This window comes from Pyrus communis, chromosome 15 (genome assembly GCF_041283825.1).
Source record: "Pyrus communis isolate YQ-2024b chromosome 15, ASM4128382v1, whole genome shotgun sequence".
NCBI lineage: Eukaryota > Viridiplantae > Streptophyta > Magnoliopsida > Rosales > Rosaceae > Pyrus > Pyrus communis.
The window spans coordinates 3,322,608-3,342,352 of NC_142579.1; the positions used below are offsets into that span (position 1 = coordinate 3,322,608).

The 19,745-nt window shown below is 37.5% G+C and overlaps 2 protein-coding genes across 4 annotated transcripts; one reads left to right on the forward strand and one right to left on the reverse strand.

The window, feature by feature from the left end:
- The first annotated feature begins 1,513 nt into the window (after window positions 1–1,513).
- On the forward strand, window positions 1,514–7,051 carry LOC137709824 (uncharacterized). Of its 2 annotated transcripts, none has more exons than XM_068448813.2 (3): window positions 1,514–2,120; window positions 5,249–5,370; window positions 6,136–7,051. In XM_068448813.2, exons 1-3 carry the CDS (start codon window positions 1,859–1,861, stop codon window positions 6,811–6,813), a joined length of 1,062 nt encoding a protein of 353 aa, XP_068304914.2. In that variant the 5' UTR covers window positions 1,514–1,858; the 3' UTR covers window positions 6,814–7,051. The 2 variants fall into 2 exon arrangements, with proteins under 2 accessions (XP_068304914.2, XP_088542010.1); XM_088685884.1 differs by having other exon boundaries at window positions 1,569–2,120; window positions 5,225–5,370.
- A 106-nt stretch (window positions 7,052–7,157) lies between these two features.
- Window positions 7,158–12,312, reverse strand: LOC137709815 (putative serine/threonine-protein kinase At1g09600). 2 transcript variants are annotated; one of them, XM_068448806.2, is made up of 8 exons: window positions 11,110–12,312; window positions 10,329–10,613; window positions 9,908–10,225; window positions 9,324–9,551; window positions 8,994–9,091; window positions 8,391–8,478; window positions 8,013–8,297; window positions 7,158–7,704 (listed from the first exon to the last, which is right to left on the reverse strand). In XM_068448806.2, the coding sequence occupies exons 1-8, from the start codon at window positions 11,578–11,580 to the stop codon at window positions 7,576–7,578; spliced, it is 1,902 nt and encodes a 633-aa protein (XP_068304907.2). In that variant the 5' UTR covers window positions 11,581–12,312; the 3' UTR covers window positions 7,158–7,575. The 2 variants fall into 2 exon arrangements, with proteins under 2 accessions (XP_068304907.2, XP_088542008.1); XM_088685882.1 differs by having other exon boundaries at window positions 7,425–7,704; window positions 8,013–8,300; window positions 11,110–12,178.
- Window positions 12,313–19,745: the final 7,433 nt, after the last annotated feature.

Genomic DNA, 19,745 nt, shown 5'->3' on the forward strand with positions numbered 1-19,745 from the left:
CCGAGAATACCTCTTCAAATGAGTCACACTAGAGCAAGAATATTTCATATCATCAGGGACGAGAGCAAAAGTATCTCATATCATGCAATCTCCTTGTCATTTTCTTTGTCCTTATTCGCACCTGGAGGACTAAGGAGAAAGAAAGTAATCAGTTGGAACTTGAAATCAAATTTCCAGTTAGGAACCGACTGCCTGGAAACTTTCCTGATTGCTTATCTAGCATTGCTCTCGAATACTCATTTTCAAACTATTGATATGATGATTGGAGCTGCCAAGCATGATGAGTCACTGAGAAGTGAAGTTCTGAAGGACATTTCAAATGCAAGGTTTGCATTCCACTCCTGCATTAGAGGACAAATACTGCAAGAGAAGATGCCAAACCTGCATAGGGAAAATACCACTTCTACAAAGGGAACATATAAGGTAAGTGAAAATGATACATTGAAGTATGTGGAGACAAGCATAACAAAACACGAACTGATTCATTCCCGACGGAGCTGAAGATCACTTGTCATGTAGAGCTACTCGTGGTTCCATTTCATTCAAGGACAAGTCCCAAGGATCTTGAAGAAATCATAAGTCCGATTCAAGATCAAGTGTCCACCACCCTTGAATCAAATTCCTCTCTAGATAAAAGGAGTAAATCGAGACCTTTGGTGCAAGTCTATCAGAAAGTCCTATAGACCAGTTCAAGAAAAAGCTTGTGGAAAGTTAACAACAAGTAAAACACCTTATTCGACAACTTTCCCCGCTAAGAGACTAAAGCAGAAGGATCGATGATCAACCTAAAGAATTTGAAATCAGTGGGAGATATTCATCAGGGGGAACATCCAAAACAGATCAAAATTTTAACAAGTCAATTGAAGACTTGTGGTCATCCAAGGGGGAGTATTGTAATTCACAGGCCATTCATTGTGGATGGCCACCTATTCCATTACCAATCCACTGTTCATCCCACCACAACTTTGTCTAAAGCCTTGCCTATAAAATGGATGAGAAGAAGGAGAGCAAATATACACAGATAGTCATACGGCTGGTAGAGGAAGAAAGAAGAGAGGAAAAAGGGAAGAGATAATAGAAAGAGTTATCTTTGTAATTTTATTATTCCAGATTATAATGAAAGCACCACTGCTGCCCCAAGGATGTATTCCAGTCGCACTAACTGTAGAGGAATCTCGTAAATTTTGTCTTGTTTATTTATTCCACTGCACACACCGTCAGTTTTACAACATCAATTATATTCCCATTCCAAAAGGTTTTTAAACTACTTCAACAAGAATTCAATTATGACTCATCTCCATTCAAATTCGGGAACTTTAACGAAAAACTTTTGTTACCGTTTACTTTAACGAAAAACCATATTTTTATACTAAAAAGTCAATAATGATACTATTCATTTTACTCTTTATTTTATCTTTATCATTAAAACTCAAAGTTTCTCAACTATTTTCATTAGTTTCTTTCAAATTACTCAGTTTTTATTTCATTTACTTCCGTAAGTTTGGCCGCCGGCGCATACACTTGTTCACAGATACGCCTATAAAATACCACACTAAAATCACAAGGCTGTGCAGCCCAATTCCCTCACCGTCTCACACACAAACAATTCGGTTAATATAAGCATATTCTCTGCTTCACACCGTCGTTGTCCGCTCTCGTCTCATCTCGTTCTGATTGGTCTCTCCGTTTTGTTTGTTTGTTTGTTTTTTATTTTTGTATCCGTTACCGATTTTCTCGCCCTCCACTCTCTCTCCTCTCTCGCACTCTCATCGTTTCCATCGTTGAGAAGAACAGTGAACTCTCTCTCCCGACTCCTATTTTCTTCTCCCCGGAAAACTCCTCTTCCGGCAAGGCCGCCATGGATCTGTGGTCCGTGCGGGCGAATAACATCGGCAGAAGCCCTTTTCTGCTCAGAAACTCGTTTTCTGAGAAACCCATTTCGTTGAGTTTTGTAAATGTGCGGCCTTCCTGGGTTGGCGTTGAAGATGGGAAGGATTTCGACATTGGGGTCTTGAATTTGAAGCGCAGGATTTCGTCTAAAGGGTTTCGTTCTTCAGTTGTCAGAGCCATGGGGAAGAAGAACAATAATGGAAATTCGTCCAACTCTTCGTCTTCGTCAGGTTTGCTCTCTCAGCTGGAATTAAATTGAATCGCAATTCGCATGTGATTGGTCGCTGTGAATTTGACTTCTTTGATTTTGATGGGTTTGATATGGTTTTGCTTTGGTTTGTGTGTGTGGGTTGCGATCGCGGTGATATACTACTGTTAGACGTTTGAAATTTTATGGTTTTGAAGTTTGACTTTCTGGTCTGTTTGGTTTCCGGTGAGCTGGAGAGTGTGGAGAGTGTAGATGTGGAAATCTACAGTCATAGAAAGCAGAATGTCCCACTCCCATATAGGACAGAGGGACTAGGTTGTCCATAGGCCATATGGTTTCACTTGGGCAATCAGACTAGGTAGGTTCCTTGCAAACCTTTATATGGATTGGACGGACAAGATAAATTTGTGGTCTGAAAGCCGTAGTTTACCGATTTCTCAAGGAACGACTTTGGCAGATGTTGTGGTCTGAGCCGGAAAGTCGGTAAAACTAGGATATTCATCTGTGAACCCAGCTCCTATGTGTTTGAGTCCGTAGTTTGATCCTGTTTAATTGGCTCGGTTTAGACAAAAGTGTGCTTAGGCTATAATGGTCTTTGTTCTTTCTCTTATGTGATTGAGAAGTTTCGTCTCCTGGCTAGATAGTTGCATTTTACCCACATACTTCCACTCAGGAATTTGTCAGTTGTCGAGGCTAAGAACTTGATAGCGGATCATGAACCGAGTACTCTGTAGGTCATCAGTGTCAATGACGTGTTTTCTTTAGGATGAAAATCTATGTTCTCTCAGAAAGGAAATGTAACATGTTTATACCAACTTGGGTTTTATGGTTTCGAAAAGTCGAACAGCAAAAAGAAAGATCTTCTTAAAATACTTAATTGTTTGCATTTTCTTTTTCTTCATTTCCTCATTGTGACCAAATAAAGCCTTTGGGGTTTGGAACATGAGATTGTGTATAACTAATATACTTGGTACCAAATTAGAATGGCAAAAGGCATGCAAAGTTTATGTACATGAAATACTTAGTTATATATAATGAAATGATTCAAGATTGTGAAGATTATCTATATAAATTGGGGCTGAAGCCTTATTGTATTTCATCTCAGACCACTGTACAGTTCTCAGTAATTTGAAGAAAATTTTATACTAATAATATTCCAAGTTATGTTGGATGTTTGAGGTAGTTAAATATGTTAAAGACTAGCTAAACTGCCGACTTCATTTCTTTCATTACAAGATAGTGACAATTGTTTACTCCTGATGAGTGCAGAGTTTATTTCTTTTGGCTCCCTACTTATGATGCTATCCTACATGTATATTTTAGCATCCGAGGTGGAGATATAATATGTGTTTTTAATTATGAATGTTATAGTTCCTACTCTTACAACATAATACTCCAATTAGAGTATGCCATGTAAGCATCCCCACATGTGATAGACGGTGACTGTCTTGTGCATTATGTGGCTTTAAAATCAATTCTTGCTCATGAAGCTTTTAATTGGGAGTAAAATTTAGAATTCATCCCTGAACTGACACCCGGGTACAAGGAATGAATTTAAATTTTACTCTTTAAATTGGATCTACAGATGTCAATAAATTGAGGCCTATCTCTATAAAAGCTTGTATAAGATAAAAAAGGGAATTTGTACATACCGTAGAGTATTGCGTGTTGTAGTAGCAGGGTTTCTGTAGATACTGCATTCCTGCAAAGCAGAGTTGATATCTAGATTTCTTGGCAATGGATGCAACTATTAACTTATATACCAGGATGTACATCCCTTTGCTATGTTATGTCCAACCATAGCAAATGGATGTCAACTCCAGAAACCTGAATTTGAGTTTCTTTTTCCTTTTGGTACTCGAATCTTTCGGTTTAGCTCACCAAGTATATCTGCCCTAGCTTTACATTTCACGCGTAAGGTTCATTGATTTGTTTTCATCCCATGTTTGTTAATAGTTGACTAGAATTTTTTTTATCTCCAGTTTCCAATAATCAGGTGTAACATGACCATAGGGGTAAAAGGTAATTAATTTAAATTAATTAGAGTCATTACGGCATGATCACCCACATACTAGTGCATGTTAAAATATTGTAACCCACTGCATCACATAGAATTGTTGAAGTCCTATCCTCACTTCTTAAAGGACACTAATGGTCTATTCTATTTCGTTTTGCTCTATTGAGAATTTGAGAGTATGTTCTTTTCAAAAGAGAATCTGAGAGTATATTCTTGCCTTGTGTTGTAATATAAATAGATTGCTTTTCTTTAGTGCTAATAGTTGTATTATGCTTTTTCTATGTCGTTATCTACATGGTTCTTTCTTTCATTCCTAAAAGTTTCCATCAGTCCCAAACTATTGTATTTGCTCTTCTACTTTCTGTCCTGAATAATTATTCATTTCATTTGATAAGCTTCTTGCTATTTTACTTATGAGTACACTACAAATATGACCAAACAAATTTTACTTTTTGAATCCAGTTGTTTTCTTCTCCCACACTTATGAACTCTGTCAGTATGCCCTCCGCATTACATGTCAATTCTTAAACCCTTCATGATAGCTAAATAAAGCGTTCATGTGATCAATGCTAAGGGAGCTGTTAATAATTTAAATAACGAGAAGAAATTGTAGGAACAATAGGTACTCAATTTAGTTTTCTTCTATTGAGAGATTTTATTTTGACAAAGATGGTAATAGAAACTCTATTGGAGTCTATACATTGTCCATATGCTATGGTGATTATTTCAGAAAAATAATTCTTTCGAAGCCAGACCTGTAATCGAGACTCTTTTCAAATGATTATTTATTGGGTCTGTTTTTCAAATGACTGGGTATAAAACTTTCGTCCTCCATTTATTTCACTTTTCGGTAAAAAGTGAAAAAGCAGTAAAATAATGTTATGTGGTAGTTCTTAGTTATCTATCTATGGGTGTGTGTGTGTGTGTACACTTATCGTATGCGCATCATGTCTTTATGTCTGTATGCACACATGAATGGAGGTTTTCAGCTTTCACATAATACTTAAATTGAGCATGGTAAGAGTGATTTACTTTTAAATTACTCTTTTTTATTTGTTACAACTTATAACTACTTGCATCACAAATAATTTTTGCCATTGGGTTTACAGGAAATGGTGACCGCTCTATTCCAGAAGGTGATAGTGAACAAGAAAACTATTCTTCTGAAAACTTCAGTGACGCTTCTTCCCAGAAAAATTATCAGATAAAGTCGGACTGGAGAGAGGTCAGAGCAAGGCTGTATACTATAGAGCAGGTGAAGTTTTACTTTCCTGAAGGGCTAATGTCCTCTGAAACTAAAATGCATAATAATCATGTTCTATACAATACTCATCAATATATTTTCACTACTCTTCCCTTATTTAGTTAATCGTTTTTTTTTCCAAGGTGATAATAAGACTTACTGAATTTCGAATCATCTTGTTATGCATTAGTTAACGTGTTATTGACCCTTTCAGTTTGTAGGTGATCGGTCGGTTTGCTGACACAGTTGGTTTCTCTAGGTCGAAAATTAAATGGAACTTAACACCCAAACGCACCATGCGACCCTCACATACACCGTGTTTAGGCAAAGAAAAACTCACCCACACAAACCAACCATATCACAAATGTCATACGACAGCCAACCTTATCACAAATATCATATGACAAGAATACACAAAGCAAATCACAAATATATATTTGTCTTGTCTCCCTTTTATGCATTTTATTTTCTTTAGTGTTCTAAGTTGATGGTTACAGACAGCTTTGTAGAAGTTTTGATATCCTACCGTAGACTTCTTCACATCGGGTACTGGTCTGTGGCCTTTTTGGTTATGAGTGAATCAGTCCATAAATAATTAGTGAGTCTTCTTCCACCTTATTTTGATCCTATGCATCCCAAGTGTAGCATTGATCAAATCTAATGGCCGGAGCAAATAAGTGCCCTTGTAAGTTTGTTGGTCCTCACATGGCCCTAACATGACAATTTCTAATGATGATCCTCCATTAATTTCCAAGTTTAACTGGAAACTTTCAACAGGAAGAAAATGCTGAGTCTGATGCTCAGAACCAAGGTGGGGCACCCCACCAGTCGAAACCTCTTGGCCTGAAATGGGCTCATCCTATTTCCGTACCAGAGACAGGCTGTGTCCTTGTTGCCACAGAAAAGCTTGACGGGGTTCGCACCTTTGAAAGAACTGTTGTTCTCCTCCTCAGATCAGGAACCAGACACCCAGAAGAGGGACCATTTGGAGTTGTTATCAACAGGCCACTCCATAAAAAGATTAAACACATGAAGCCCACAAATCCTGATCTTGCAACCACATTTTCTGATTGTTCGTTGCATTTTGGTGGGCCTCTTGAGGCAAGCATGTTTCTGTTAAAAAGCGGGGGCAAGTCAAAGCTTCCTGGGTTTGAAGAGGTGATCCCTGGCCTTTGTTTTGGTGCTCGTAACAGCCTGGATGAAGCTGCAGGGTTAGTAAAGAAGGGTGTTCTTAAGCCTCAAGATTTCAGATTCTTTGTTGGCTATGCTGGGTGGCAGCTGGATCAGTTGGCAGAGGAGATTGAATCGGATTATTGGTATGTGGCTGCCTGCAGTGCAAATTTGATTTTTGGGGCTTCATCGGAGTCCCCACAAGGAAGTTTGTGGGAAGAAATTTTGCAGGAAATGGGTGGCCAGTATTCTGAAGTGAGTCGAAAGCCGAAGCAGGATATGTAGCTTAGTTTATGAGCCTATTCGTGCTCAATAAACAGAACCTAGTTCTAGAGTTTAAGCGAATCGTGCAGTCGATGTATATGTTTAAGCCAATTGTACAGAAAGTTGGCTGGCTTTTCAATTAGTACATCTCGTCTTGTTTCATTTCTTCCATTTTCTTTCGTTCTTTCTTTCTTCTTGTACTTTTTCAATAAAGTTGTGCTATTTCTGGTTTTTGTATGCAAAATGTCCTCTTAACTCAGCTGAAGATATGCACTGCAGAAGTTCTTTGTCTGCAAATTATTTAGAAATTTTCCGGTTGAGTCTAAAGTTCAGTACTCGGGGATCAATTGCGAGACAACCACAGATTGATTAAGACGTTACTGCACATAACTTATATCGAGCGTGTTCTTATCTTACAAGAAAAATGAATCATTAAGAGAAGAAAATTGTTATCTTACAATGTACACAAACAACATCCTTCTCTGTACTGTACAAGGCGAAACTCCAAACCTATAAATTGTCCAGGAACCAACAAAAAACCAAAAGTTCCTTCTCGGTTCTCGTTTGCGCGGTACCTTCATCTTCTCTAGACCTCCATGCTGACATTTCTCATTGGTTTTTGTAGTTAACTAGCAAACTTGGCCGGTGCAAGCAGCTGTTTCTGGTGAGCACTGAGCAGATCAGCATGGTTATAGAAGAGGCAGCAGAATGTCAATCGTTCAGGATCACCGAGGTATGTCTTTTATGGTCATCATCAAAGGTCTTCATTGGTCCTGGCCTTCATCAACGTGCTCGTGCTTTACGTACAGCATGCTGGATTTGTCTTTCGTGCTCTTTGAGCATGTCCTCAAGATTTCCCCCCGGAGGCACCAATGGTCCAGAGTAATGGATTCTGTTCTTAGGTACATAGCACTGAAACCATACAAATAAGTTAGTTCATTATTCATGACTACTTTCGTACAAGAAAATAAGATAACAATCAGAAAAGAATCTGAAAAGAGGAACGAAAAAAAGCGCGTATGATCAGTATCACTAAAAGCATGTGCAGTCTTTCGTAAAATACGCTCCATTGTCCTAAAAGTCATGTCTAAACTTATTTTAACAAGCGGAACAAAGATTAAGAGATCATTAGCCAACACTACAAGCCTTGATTAGCCAGCAACTTTGAAAGAAGAAAAAGCATAAGAAGGTGAAATGAGTGCCGAAAAACAATTCCTTACCCTTCTGGATTCTTTGCTAGCCACTGTTTCATCTTTTTTACTGGAATAACTTGATAAGTCTGCTGCAGCTTGAGGCATGTGAGATCTCTGCGACTTTAACTCTGGCCTACTTGTGTGACCTGCTGTCTTATTGAATGATGATCCCACTGCACTAGGGTGTACCATTGAACTACAAAGAGAGTACCCATTTGGTCTCGCTCCTCCAGGTGGTTCCATTGCAAAGCCAGAGACACTATCTCGTTGGGGCGTGTACTTGTGACCTGTCGTTTTCAGGTTTCTCTGTCCCTGCTAAGTTTATGTTAGCCAAAAGAGTGAAGCTCAAAATATAAAGTATCGACGATTAAATAAATGGTAGATGTGTCAAATTCATTTTTATACCTGCAAAGATACATCTCCCTGAACATTAAATTCTGGTGATGGCCCCTTGGTATCTCTTGAACCCCCTTTAAATGCACCGGCTTTTCGCCTAAAATTTAAGAAAAGACAAATATGAGCTCAAGAGAATATTTGACAGCATCGCTTCCTGGAATGTTTCAGTAGTTTTTTTCCATCCAATCTGAAAGAAGATGGATTTTTTAATCGAGGCTCAGATCATTCTGCAGACTTATTTATCTTTCGTTACAGCTTATCTGATATTATTTTCTGTTATCGGCCACCATGTCATCAACAGATACTAATATAACGAAACAAGTTGATCAAACTGTCCAAAAACTAACCTGTGTCAGCATTCCTAGAACATAACGTATATTTCTGAGTGCCTATCACAGCCTACCTCAATTACATATTTAAGATGCTTATACCTCTGAACGTACTATACCAATTTCTTGTTTTAGGGAAAGGATTTATATCAGGACAAGTGCAATATCATAACAGAAACTGACAGAAAATGAATCAAATTGTTAATATTCTCTTTCTTGTACATATCTCTTCAATATGTACAAGACAGAAAGTCAAAGAAATGAAAGCCTCTTAGAGAAGTACCCTTTTTCCTCATCCCGATGCTTTGCATCAAACTCTTTGCTTGGAGGATATTTTGGTAGACCTGCTGGATCACAAGGTAGAGGATGTGTACCGAAGAACTGCAATGAACAGAGCCAGATAAAAGATACATGAGCAATATTTATTAGCAAATGAAACTAAAGACCAGTGTTCTATAAAGACAGTCGGTAATGATATTTCTGGAAGCTATCTCTACAATTGCATGATATAATTAGTTGCAAACTCGTGAAACTAACGCAAAACCAGGAGATAGTATTAAACACCATCATGAAGGCACATGATTATAGTATTAAAGGAGAAGCTTAAATTTACCTCACTATTAAGCACTGAAGCAGCCGATCCCCGAGTCTCTGGTTCTATTGCAAGGAGTTTTTCAATAAGCCCCAAAGCTGAAGGAGGGAAGTCCTTGAAAGTATCTGCAATACGACGCTTGTAAGGTTGTTGAGGTTTGAAACTAGTTGCAAGGGGTAACTTTGTTTTCTTCCAGAATTCCTCGGATGGTGAACCACAAAGCTTAAAAATTTTATGCATTTGTTCCACCTGAATAGCAGCAATATTAGTTGCCAATGATAACATCGAAGACAATTGTAGAACAATTACTGTATTTACGGATAATTTGTATGAATAAATATATAAAACTAGAAGATTAGACTCATTCCTAACTTATTTTGGAAGAAAAACCTGGCAGAACAAATTGACAGCTCATATAATTTTCAACAATTTTTATCATAAAGCAGGCAGACAAAAAGGACTAATTATTCAAGTCCGGTATCATGCACTTACCGGACCCAGCGGTCACTTGGTTACAGCAAGCATGAAGAAATTCATGAAACTACGAATGAAAAAATTAGTTATTTTACAAATTGTCAATAGATTTATCGGAATGACCAATTTACCTCTGTTCTGCCAGGCATGATAGGCTTTCCAGCAAACATTTCCGCTAGGATACAGCCAGTGCTCCATAGATCTATAGAAACTCCATACTCAGTAGAACCAAGCAAAAGTTCAGGTGCCCTATACCACAGTGTCACAACACGACTTGTTAATGGCTGCTTTTGATCAGGCTCATAAAAGGTCGCCAGACCAAAGTCGCCTATCTTGAGAGTTCCATTGTTGTCAAGCAAAAGATTTGAACCCTTGATATCTCGGTGCAGGACACCTTGACTATGACAGTGTTCTAGTCCGCGAAGCAATTGTTGCATATAACATTTTATCTGCAATTCAATCACACAATTATAATCATAGCATATTTTGATGCAGTGCAACAAGTACATCCAGCTCAAAAGTTATAGAATAAGGAAAAAGAAGAGTGTGTACCTGTGGTTCAGTAAACTTGATGCCACGTGTTGCTGCTAGACCAGCAAGGTCATGTTCCATATACTCAAAGACAAGGTATAAGTTGCACGACATTCTTGAAGTGACTAGACCCTCGAGCTTCATAACATTTGGGTGATTAAGTCTGCGTAAAATTAAGATTTCTCTTGCCATAAAGCGAACACTTTCTGGGTCCATATTTACGAATCGTACTTTCTTCAATGCAACGATTTTACCAGTTTCCAGGTCGCGAGCTTTGTATACACTGCTATAAGTTCCTTGTCCAATCTGCAAAGAAAGCATCCATTGATGTTTAAAATACTTCACCCTGAGGAAAAACTCTTGTCTAGAGCGCACCTACAAACCCCACCTAACGCAAATGATTACATAGCTACCAAGTACATATAGCGCCAATTTCAGTCTATAGTTTTTCATATCAAATGTACAATCCACAAATTCAAAACATGCTATTCTATCTTAATTTCACATGAATCTGATATCCGTTTGAAAGTAAATAATATGCACGAAACAGAGCAAAAGAATTCAACTTAAAACTATCTCCCGATACAGATGCAGCTTTCTGTAAACATCATACAGAATTACCGTTTCTTTTTTGGGTCAACGACAAAATTACAGTTTTAGATTTAGGCAAAAGCACATTTCAAAATTCATTAACAGGAAATAACACCAAAACTCAGTAAGGGCAACCAGACAATGAGAGAACTAATGCAAGCATTTAAAGCACTAAGTAAGAGGAAGTAGGGAAGCAACAATTAGAACTAACTTTGTCTAACTTTTCAAAGGAGTCTGCCCGTCGAGGCACCCACCCTTTGATGGCATCTCCTGCAACCGAAGTTAGCCATGATGGCCATCCAGCAGCAGTTTGTTCTCCCTTTGCCCCATGTGGCATGCTTACTATCCTAGACATCACAGTTTCCCTTTCACTTGCTCCTAAATCCAGTGTTGCCCCTCTTTGATGATTCGAAATCCCTGGCCTTGAGATGACTTTGGTTTTATTTCGATCATCTTTACCAGCATTGTTCCCCACATTTGCTTTTGAGGCTGTTCTTGATAACCTGCGCACTGACCCCTCAGCCCCACCACCGCCACCACCTACTTCTGCTACAATGTCATCTCTCAATGAGGGAGTAGGAGCAATCAATTGAACCGAATAATCCTTCAATGGGCGTTCTACTGTATCAGATTCCTTCACCATTTCCTCTTGCGATGTAGCTTTTGAGCAAAGGCAGCCCATATTTTTGTCACCTCCTAAATCCCCTGTTTCCTGTTTCTTCCAAATTAAACACCCCTTTCGCAAATTATTTAAGTGAGAGCTTTTATCAAATAGGCTACCTGCATTTCCTGGGAAACCCAAGAGTTTCCCTCCTCAATCCATCATTTCTCCTTAAATTCTCAATCTGGGTATCTCCCTTTCCAGCCAAAAGTAACCTGAATTCACATAACCGTAAGCATTTGACCCCTACCCAGATACCCAAATTCCACAAAACCTCAAAATCAAGGAAATGGGGAAGGAAAGCTCTCTCTTTTCTCTATAAAAAAAATAAAAAAAAAGAAGCAGAAAACTGGAAGGTGAGAGAAATTATCCAATCTCAAAAGCCAAAACTTGATCAACAATACTTGGACGTTGTTGTGGAGGAGGAAGAATGAATTAATGTACACAAAAGATTGGAGCTTTAGGAATGGGAGACCCAAAAAACCAGACCAGAAATCCCTGCACCAGAAAATGAAGAAATGAAGTGCTGGTGGAATGCAGAGTTCTGGCTGGCTGGCAGGTAGATTTTTCTGAATTTCAATTATCAATTAATTCCCTATAATAATAATAATTAAATTGCTTTTGGTGTGTTGTTTGAGAAACCAGAAAGTAGGGAGGGAAGAGAGGAGAGAAGGACATGGATGGAAAATCCCCCAAAAAAAAAATGAAAAATAAAAAAGAGAGGAAAAAAAAATGAGGGTAGGGGGAGGACGTGAGTTGTGATTTGGAGGTGGGTCGAGAGAGATAGAGATTTGCGTGCGGACATGGCCCCGAGAAACGCGAGGGGCCGAAGGTTTTTGGGGCTATGACAGGAAGGAAGGAGGGTCCGACTCTGATTCTCTCTCCCTCTCCCTCTCCAGCTGAGCTGTTGTAGAGAGAGAGCTTTTACAGAGAGAGAGAGAGAGAGAGAGAGAGAGAGAGATGTGTAAGAAGCATCGATTCACAGGTACAGAAGGAAGATGCGTAGAGAGAGAGAGAGAGGAGAGAGAGAGAGTGATGAAGGATGGATTTTGGTCTACGATTACTGACTGCATGCATGCACTAATCTACAATGAGGACGTGCGTCGCATAATGTTATGCGGTTCTTGCCCTGTTCAGCATTATTAATATTATTAGTATGGGAGTGGGAAGATTTATTATTTTTTTAAAATTTTTAATTTAATTTTATTAATGATATGTTAGAATTACATGTAGGTGAAGCTTCAGAAAAAAAAACAGTAAAATTTGGTTTTGTGAAATTACATTTTTGCCCCCTATTTCTTAGTCATGTTATGTTTCAATTAGAGGTTAAACTGGTAATTTCATAGGGTTTTAATTGACAATGAATGTTTTATTAATTAGTAGAGATTATTATTTTCTCTATGCCACATATTATGAAGGTGACCCTTTATTACAGTGATGAAAAGATGTTGAGCTTTTGCATAACGACGTGGGCTCAAACCTCATCGGTGGCTAATCTAACAAAATCTACCGTATGAAAAAAAAAAAAAAAAAAACTATGCCACATATTGTTTTAAACAAATATAATAGAATAAAAAATCTATCATTTGTTGCAGTTAATGTCATTTAAGAGTGTAATTCTGTAAATCTAGAAGGATAATGCTAGGGAGACCTAGACAAAATGTGCAATCTAAATGATGTATCACCAATAAAAATGAGCATGTTTATCAATGCTTAAATTCTAATCTAATCATCAGCTTCCATATCAATTAGTTTACAAAATTTTGTCTACAAATATAGTTTCTCTAGCATTATTCAATCTAGAAATAGGATTCCAATAGGATTTGGGATATGTAGTCTCTTTATGACTTGTATTACTTCTAAGTCAAGTAGAGACTACCTAACTAGTATAAATAAAGGTATAAAGCTGGAATGGTGTGCACTACCACTGAGCTCTCTCTTTCTGTCTCTCTTTGAAATTGGATACTAGGCGGAATATCCTGCAAATAAAAATTAACTTTGCACAGTAGACTAGTCAAATGAGCTAGTAAACTAGTTACAAGTTAGTTAGTTAATTAGTTAGTTAGTGATATAAAGTGTAGTTACAAGAACAAAACCTAACTGACCAATAGTTCAACTAAGTAGAGTTTGCCCAGATTAGTTTCACAACAATAATTCCTAAGCTTGAAGACATTTACATATCAGTTCATTATGCAAACAACAATGACAAAGCAATTATGAATTAAAGTATGCTGGATTGACTAATGAAGCTCACCAATCAGCTAAGTATAGATTCGTCAGTTAATCAAATGCAAATCTACGAATCAAACTTAGTTCACTATAAGTTATCCTAGTTAACAACAATTAAGTTCATTGTTCATAATATGCAGTGTAAGCTTAGCCTCTAACACATATCAAATAACGATTCAAAGGATGCATGAAACATATACAAGTAAATAAGATATGTGGACAAACTTAAGAGACAAAGAACGCAAGAAGTTTTTGGCCGGAAAAAAAACACACCTCTAGGTTAAAAAACAGGGGACTCTTCACTGTGTCAAATCCACTAGTATAATCAAAATTCTTACAAAGTACCACGCAAAGCCCAATTCCTAGACCTAGTCTACGAAGCAGATTTATCTTTGTGTAACCTTGCCTTACACGAGATGGATTTCTTCGGTCTTCACAAAGTGGCAGCTCCTCTTGAGCTCTTTAAGGCATCGAAAATGTGTTGTCTCCAATCTTTATAAGATGATAGCTCCTCCTAAACTCTTCACCTTGTGGCACTAAGACCAATTCATAAACTATGTGTATGATAATATCACAATGATATGCAGATCTTGATTCAAATATCCAGTCAGTTTCTCCAGTCAAACTGTTGAAGGAACAAACTGACAAGAACCAAAAAGAGGTTAGTATGAAGATTTTAAACTTGAAAAACTTGACCACAAATTTAAAACAAAATCACAATGACAATGCAATCCTAATATGTAATGATTTGGGTGTTTAGAGTATGAGTGTGATTTTGTGGCTAGGGTTTCTGATGAGGAACTCAAAGAGATAGCTTAAAGCTAAAAAATTATTTTCTGAAAATGTGAAACTCCTAGCCAAAACAAATCAGCATATAAACAAATTTAAGCCAGCAATTTCAAAGATAGATTTAGAAATATTCGATGAAGAACATTACCCCATAATATATGTTTGATGCTCCTAGGAGATCTGAGATGGAGTTGAAAAATAAAGCTCTAAAATACTTTTCCAATCTCAGCCCCAAAAACCAAATGAACCCTAGTAGCCCTTTTAAAGAAAGACATGGATATTTCAAATAAAGGAAGCAAGAGACACATGTCAAGTCCACAAACAATCAAGAAAGATCTAGGGTTAAAAATCACTCTTGGGAAAAAAGGTGTCAGCTGACCCATGTGGGCTGTCTGAAAGTGTGTGCCCAGCAAATTAGAACAAATTGTCTCTCTATAAGAAGATCAAGTCAAGAATGGTGTTCAAGCAATTACTATCCAACTAACGACATCTAAAATTATCTTTGTCAAAGTTCTATAAGCCTTTATGCATGATAACTATCCCATGAAGCATGAATCCTATCTTCAATTTTGAATTATATATCTTGCCACGTCGCGCCGAGCCGCAAACAGCAAACTTAGCCCTAGTTTGGCACTGAGGTGATTCTGAAAAAAAAATGGCTATAAAAAAAAGTTGGGAGCTTTTTTATGTTTGGTAAACATTCAGCTTTAGTTTTTTTCACAGTTTTGGGTGAAAAAAAGCCAAAAACACAAAGCTGCAAAACCCAGCCTTGAAAAACCAACTTTTTTTCACATCTGTTTTACATAAAAGTTTATCAAACATTATAATACTGCTTTTTTTTTTTTTTTTCAAAAGCACTTTTACAAAAAGGTTTACCAAATACTCTGCTGCTTTATTTCACAGCTGCTTATTCTTACAGCACAGCAAAAGCAGATTTTTTTCAAAGCACAACAATATTAAACCAGCCCTTAAACGCCATATGCATGTCTTCTCAGCCCAAGCCGAGACCAAAAACGACATGTCGTTTTTCAACGTGGTCGTTTTCCATAACTCGGCAACCGCCATCTCTGTGTTATGAAAACCTGGCTACAATCTCGATCACCTTTGACGATCATATTGATGCATCAGAGGTGTTGGTCACCAACCAGTGGACGAACCAAAAGATTCTTTTAATCTCACTTAGATTTGTTGGCCCATGCCGTTTATTCCCACGCTGTCGTCTCATTAAGTGTTATATACTTAAACAATAAGTCATTCCCTGGTTAGACCCTTAGGCCTTGTTTGGCACACCGTATAAGACACTGGATAATATTATATAATACGAAACAGGTGTTTGGTGAGCTTTCATGCTAAATAAGCACCGGATTATTAATGCGACCCCACATATTTTGTCTCCCTTACACCCTTTTGTTTCAGGTTCACGGAAACAAAAACACATGACTTTCCTCCAAGCCATCTGCTCTGCACATCACTAACTTATCAAGGTATTATTTCCCTCCCTCTTTCTCCATCCCCATATCCGATCAATATCAAGCATATTTCAAACAATATTCTTTCACTCCCTCTTTCTCCATCCCCACCTGCGATCAGTATCAAGTAGATTTCAAACGGAAAACCAGAGGTGGTAGATAGAACTCAAATCACGCCGGGAGACATTATCTAAGTGTTTAGCTTAAATGTTCCTTGATTTTGTTGATGTGTGGTGATTAAACTCAAAACTGGGTAAGATTTCATTTGGGTTTTTATTATTTCAAAATTTTTACTTTTTTTGTTTCTTTCAGTGGAAATAAGAATTTCGTTGAATTGTAGAGATTACTTGTGGAATCTTTTTTAAGTGCAAATAGGAATTTTGTTGAATTTTGGAGGTTACTTGTGGAAATTTGGAACTGGAAGAATCAATGCTTGAGAGTGGAGTGCATAAATGTTAATATTATTACTTTCTTTTCCACGAGATTGACTTATCTTTTCAGCAAGAAATTGTTTCTATGTTTTTTTATTTTTCTTACAATGATATATATTCACGAGAAAAATAAATTTAAGCGCTCAAATTTTATATTTTTTTAACACTTCAAATTTTGATTAATGTGCTTCCACCTTTATCTATAACATTTCTCAAATTTCCAACTCAACATTTTATGTAAAGTTTAAAGAAAATAAGAATTTTTTATTATTATTAAAACTGAGATAGTCCCTAAATTTGGGTTATCTTTCAAGAATTCATCTACCAATTGGTGAAAGGAGAAACCTTGCAAGAGCTTATAAGAGGTTGGCTACTCCCCATATTGCCAATTGGTTTTATGGTGGAGCATCAACTTTCTTGGACCAAAACATAGCCATATCTTTATCTAGGATAAAGTTGCCAATATTCAAGTGGGAATGTATTGACTTGAATTAGTAATTTAGAGCACTTCCACCGAGGTGCAAATGTGCCAGCACCCAGTCAAAAAACCAAGCTGGGGGTTAGTCCATTCACTCCAGCCCACAAACTTGCCTGGCACCTAGCCCAAGCCAGGCAACAGACTAGCTCATTTTTTACAGACCTAAAGACTGGTCTATTTGGGTGGCGTGTGCAGTTCACTCGCAAGTAGGGGACATGGGTGCAGGTAGCGGAGCCCACTGTCAACCCACTTGTTCTTCACCCGGAAGTAGGCGACGTGGCCCTCTTAGTGTCGTTGGATTTCCAACGGCTAGTTTTTCTAGACTGTTGGATTTCCAACAGTAAAAAAAATTTAAATTTTACTTTTAAAATGGATCATCCGATCACAGATCAATGGTCCACGTTTTTTCCCCAAAAATAAAAATAAAAATAAAAAGGCCCAACGGTCAGAATTATGACTGTTGGCCACGTGGAAGCTCCTTGGCTCTTGGATTTGAATATTTTTCAAATCCAACGGTCCAGATTAATTAACTACATTAAATTAATTTTTTTTTCTATAAATATATAACCCTCATCTTCCACCTTACACCACATTTCAATATTTTCTACACTTTCCACATTTCAATATTTTCTACACTTTGAGAGAAAAAAATGTCTACGTGTCAGCTAATTGAAGATGTTACATTGTGTGAATGTTGGGCTCACACAACTCATGACCCGATTACGGGTAATGAGATGGATAAGCGAGAAATATGGAGCAAAATTATGAAAGCGTTTTGTGATGTACATGGAAAAGACGCCAGAAGTAGTCAAGGTCTTCAAGGTCGCTGGAAAAAACTCAACGCATACTTTACTTGTTGGAAAAACGCCATCTCTCATGCTTTTGGTGATCTACGTAGTGAGACAAGTTTAGCGGATCAGGTGACAATATTTTTATTTATTTATATGTATTCCACCCGCATCAATATTTTAATTTATTTATTTGTGTTACACCCACATTTTTTATAATACTATCGTATCCCACATTTATAGACACTACAAGCACATGCTTTCTACAATGTGAGAACCACAACAAATCATTCAACAAATGAGAATGTTGGCAAATTGTCAAAGATTGTCCTAGATACAAAATTGTGTCAACCAGTCCAGAAGTTGTCATGCACAACATGGGTCTACACAGTTCACCAAAACCAGACATGGCCAAACAAGAAGGCGACACATTTGAAGACACGGAAGGGATGCCTGAAGAAGTGTTGGAGACCCAACCGACTCGTCAGTCCCTCAAGCCTCAAGATAAAAAGGCATCAAAGAAACAAGGTAGTTCTTCCAAAAATGACTACACTAAATATATGGAGGAACTTGCTTGCCAAGGTGAACTAAACATGGCGCGAGAAGAGGCTAGAGATGAGGAAAAAGCTACTGCTATGACAGCAATATTAGCAACTACTGAGAGACGTGATGCGGCGGCTGAGAGACAAAGAGAAATAGTTAATCGAGAGAACAAGATGATTAAAGAAGCATTAATTGAGAAAATGAGATGCTTAGAGAAGAAAGGATAGTTCAAGTAGATCGTGATATTATGAACAAGTCTTTAGTAAGATTGTCTTCAAATTCAAAATATTTTTGGACATTGGAAAAAAGAGATGTCGTGCGAAGGAGGCGTGAGATGCGGAAACAAGTTAAGGAGGTTATAGCTACACAAATCCTAGCAATGAAGATCCTAGCACCACATATCCTAGCTCCAGAGACTTTGTATAATTTCGTATTTATTTGTAGTACTTTATTTAATTTCTTGTGTAATTTCTTATTTATTATTAGTACTTTATGTAATTTCTTATTTATTTTTATTTATAGATGTAATTTCTTATTTATTATTAGTACTTTGTGTAATTTCTTATCTATTATTAGTACTTTATGTAATTTCTTATTTATTTTTAGAACTTTATGCAATTTCAAAAAAAAAAAATGCACTTTATTTAAACACATCAAATAAGATTACATAACCTCACCACATAAACTTAAAAATAAAAAAAAATAAAAAATAAAAAAAACACTTTATTCTTCAACCACAAGCTCATTTTAATTATCTTCGCCTTATTGCAATCCCCACTGGTGCTTAATCAAGTCATTCTGGCAGGTTACGTGCCAGTATGGCTCTTTCACATCAATGTACTGCTGAACGATCAATTCATTGTAATGTCCATCATGTTCCAACAGCTCGTGTTGCACGGGATCTTCGATTTGGTCATGAACATAGTAGATACATGTTCTTGAGTTGTTCATCGGATCCGGCTCATATTCATCAACGGCATCTTATTCATACTCATCTTCCACAATCATGTTGTGGAGAATAATACACGTCATCATAATGGATCGAAGAGCCTCGACATCAAACAGTCTAGCAACAGACCTGACAATCACCCAACGAGCTTGCAGGATACCAAAACAACGCTCCAAATCCTTCCTACACCCCTCTTGACATTTTGCGAAGTTTTTTTCTTTTTCAGTCTGTGGATGTGGCACTATTTTGACAAACGTAGACCACCTTGGGTAAATGCCGTCTGCAAGGTAGTGTGGTCCATCGTATTTAGTGTTTTTAACCCAATATGTGCATCTCGGCGATTTTCCTTGTAGCAGATCGTTGAACACTGGAGATTGAGCAAGGACATTTAGGTCATTGTAAGCTCCTGGAACACCAAAAAAGGCATGCCAAATCCATGTATCAAATGAAGCCACCGCTTCCAAAATGATATTTTTGGCTCATTTTCTGTCGCCATAAGCTCTTTGCCAC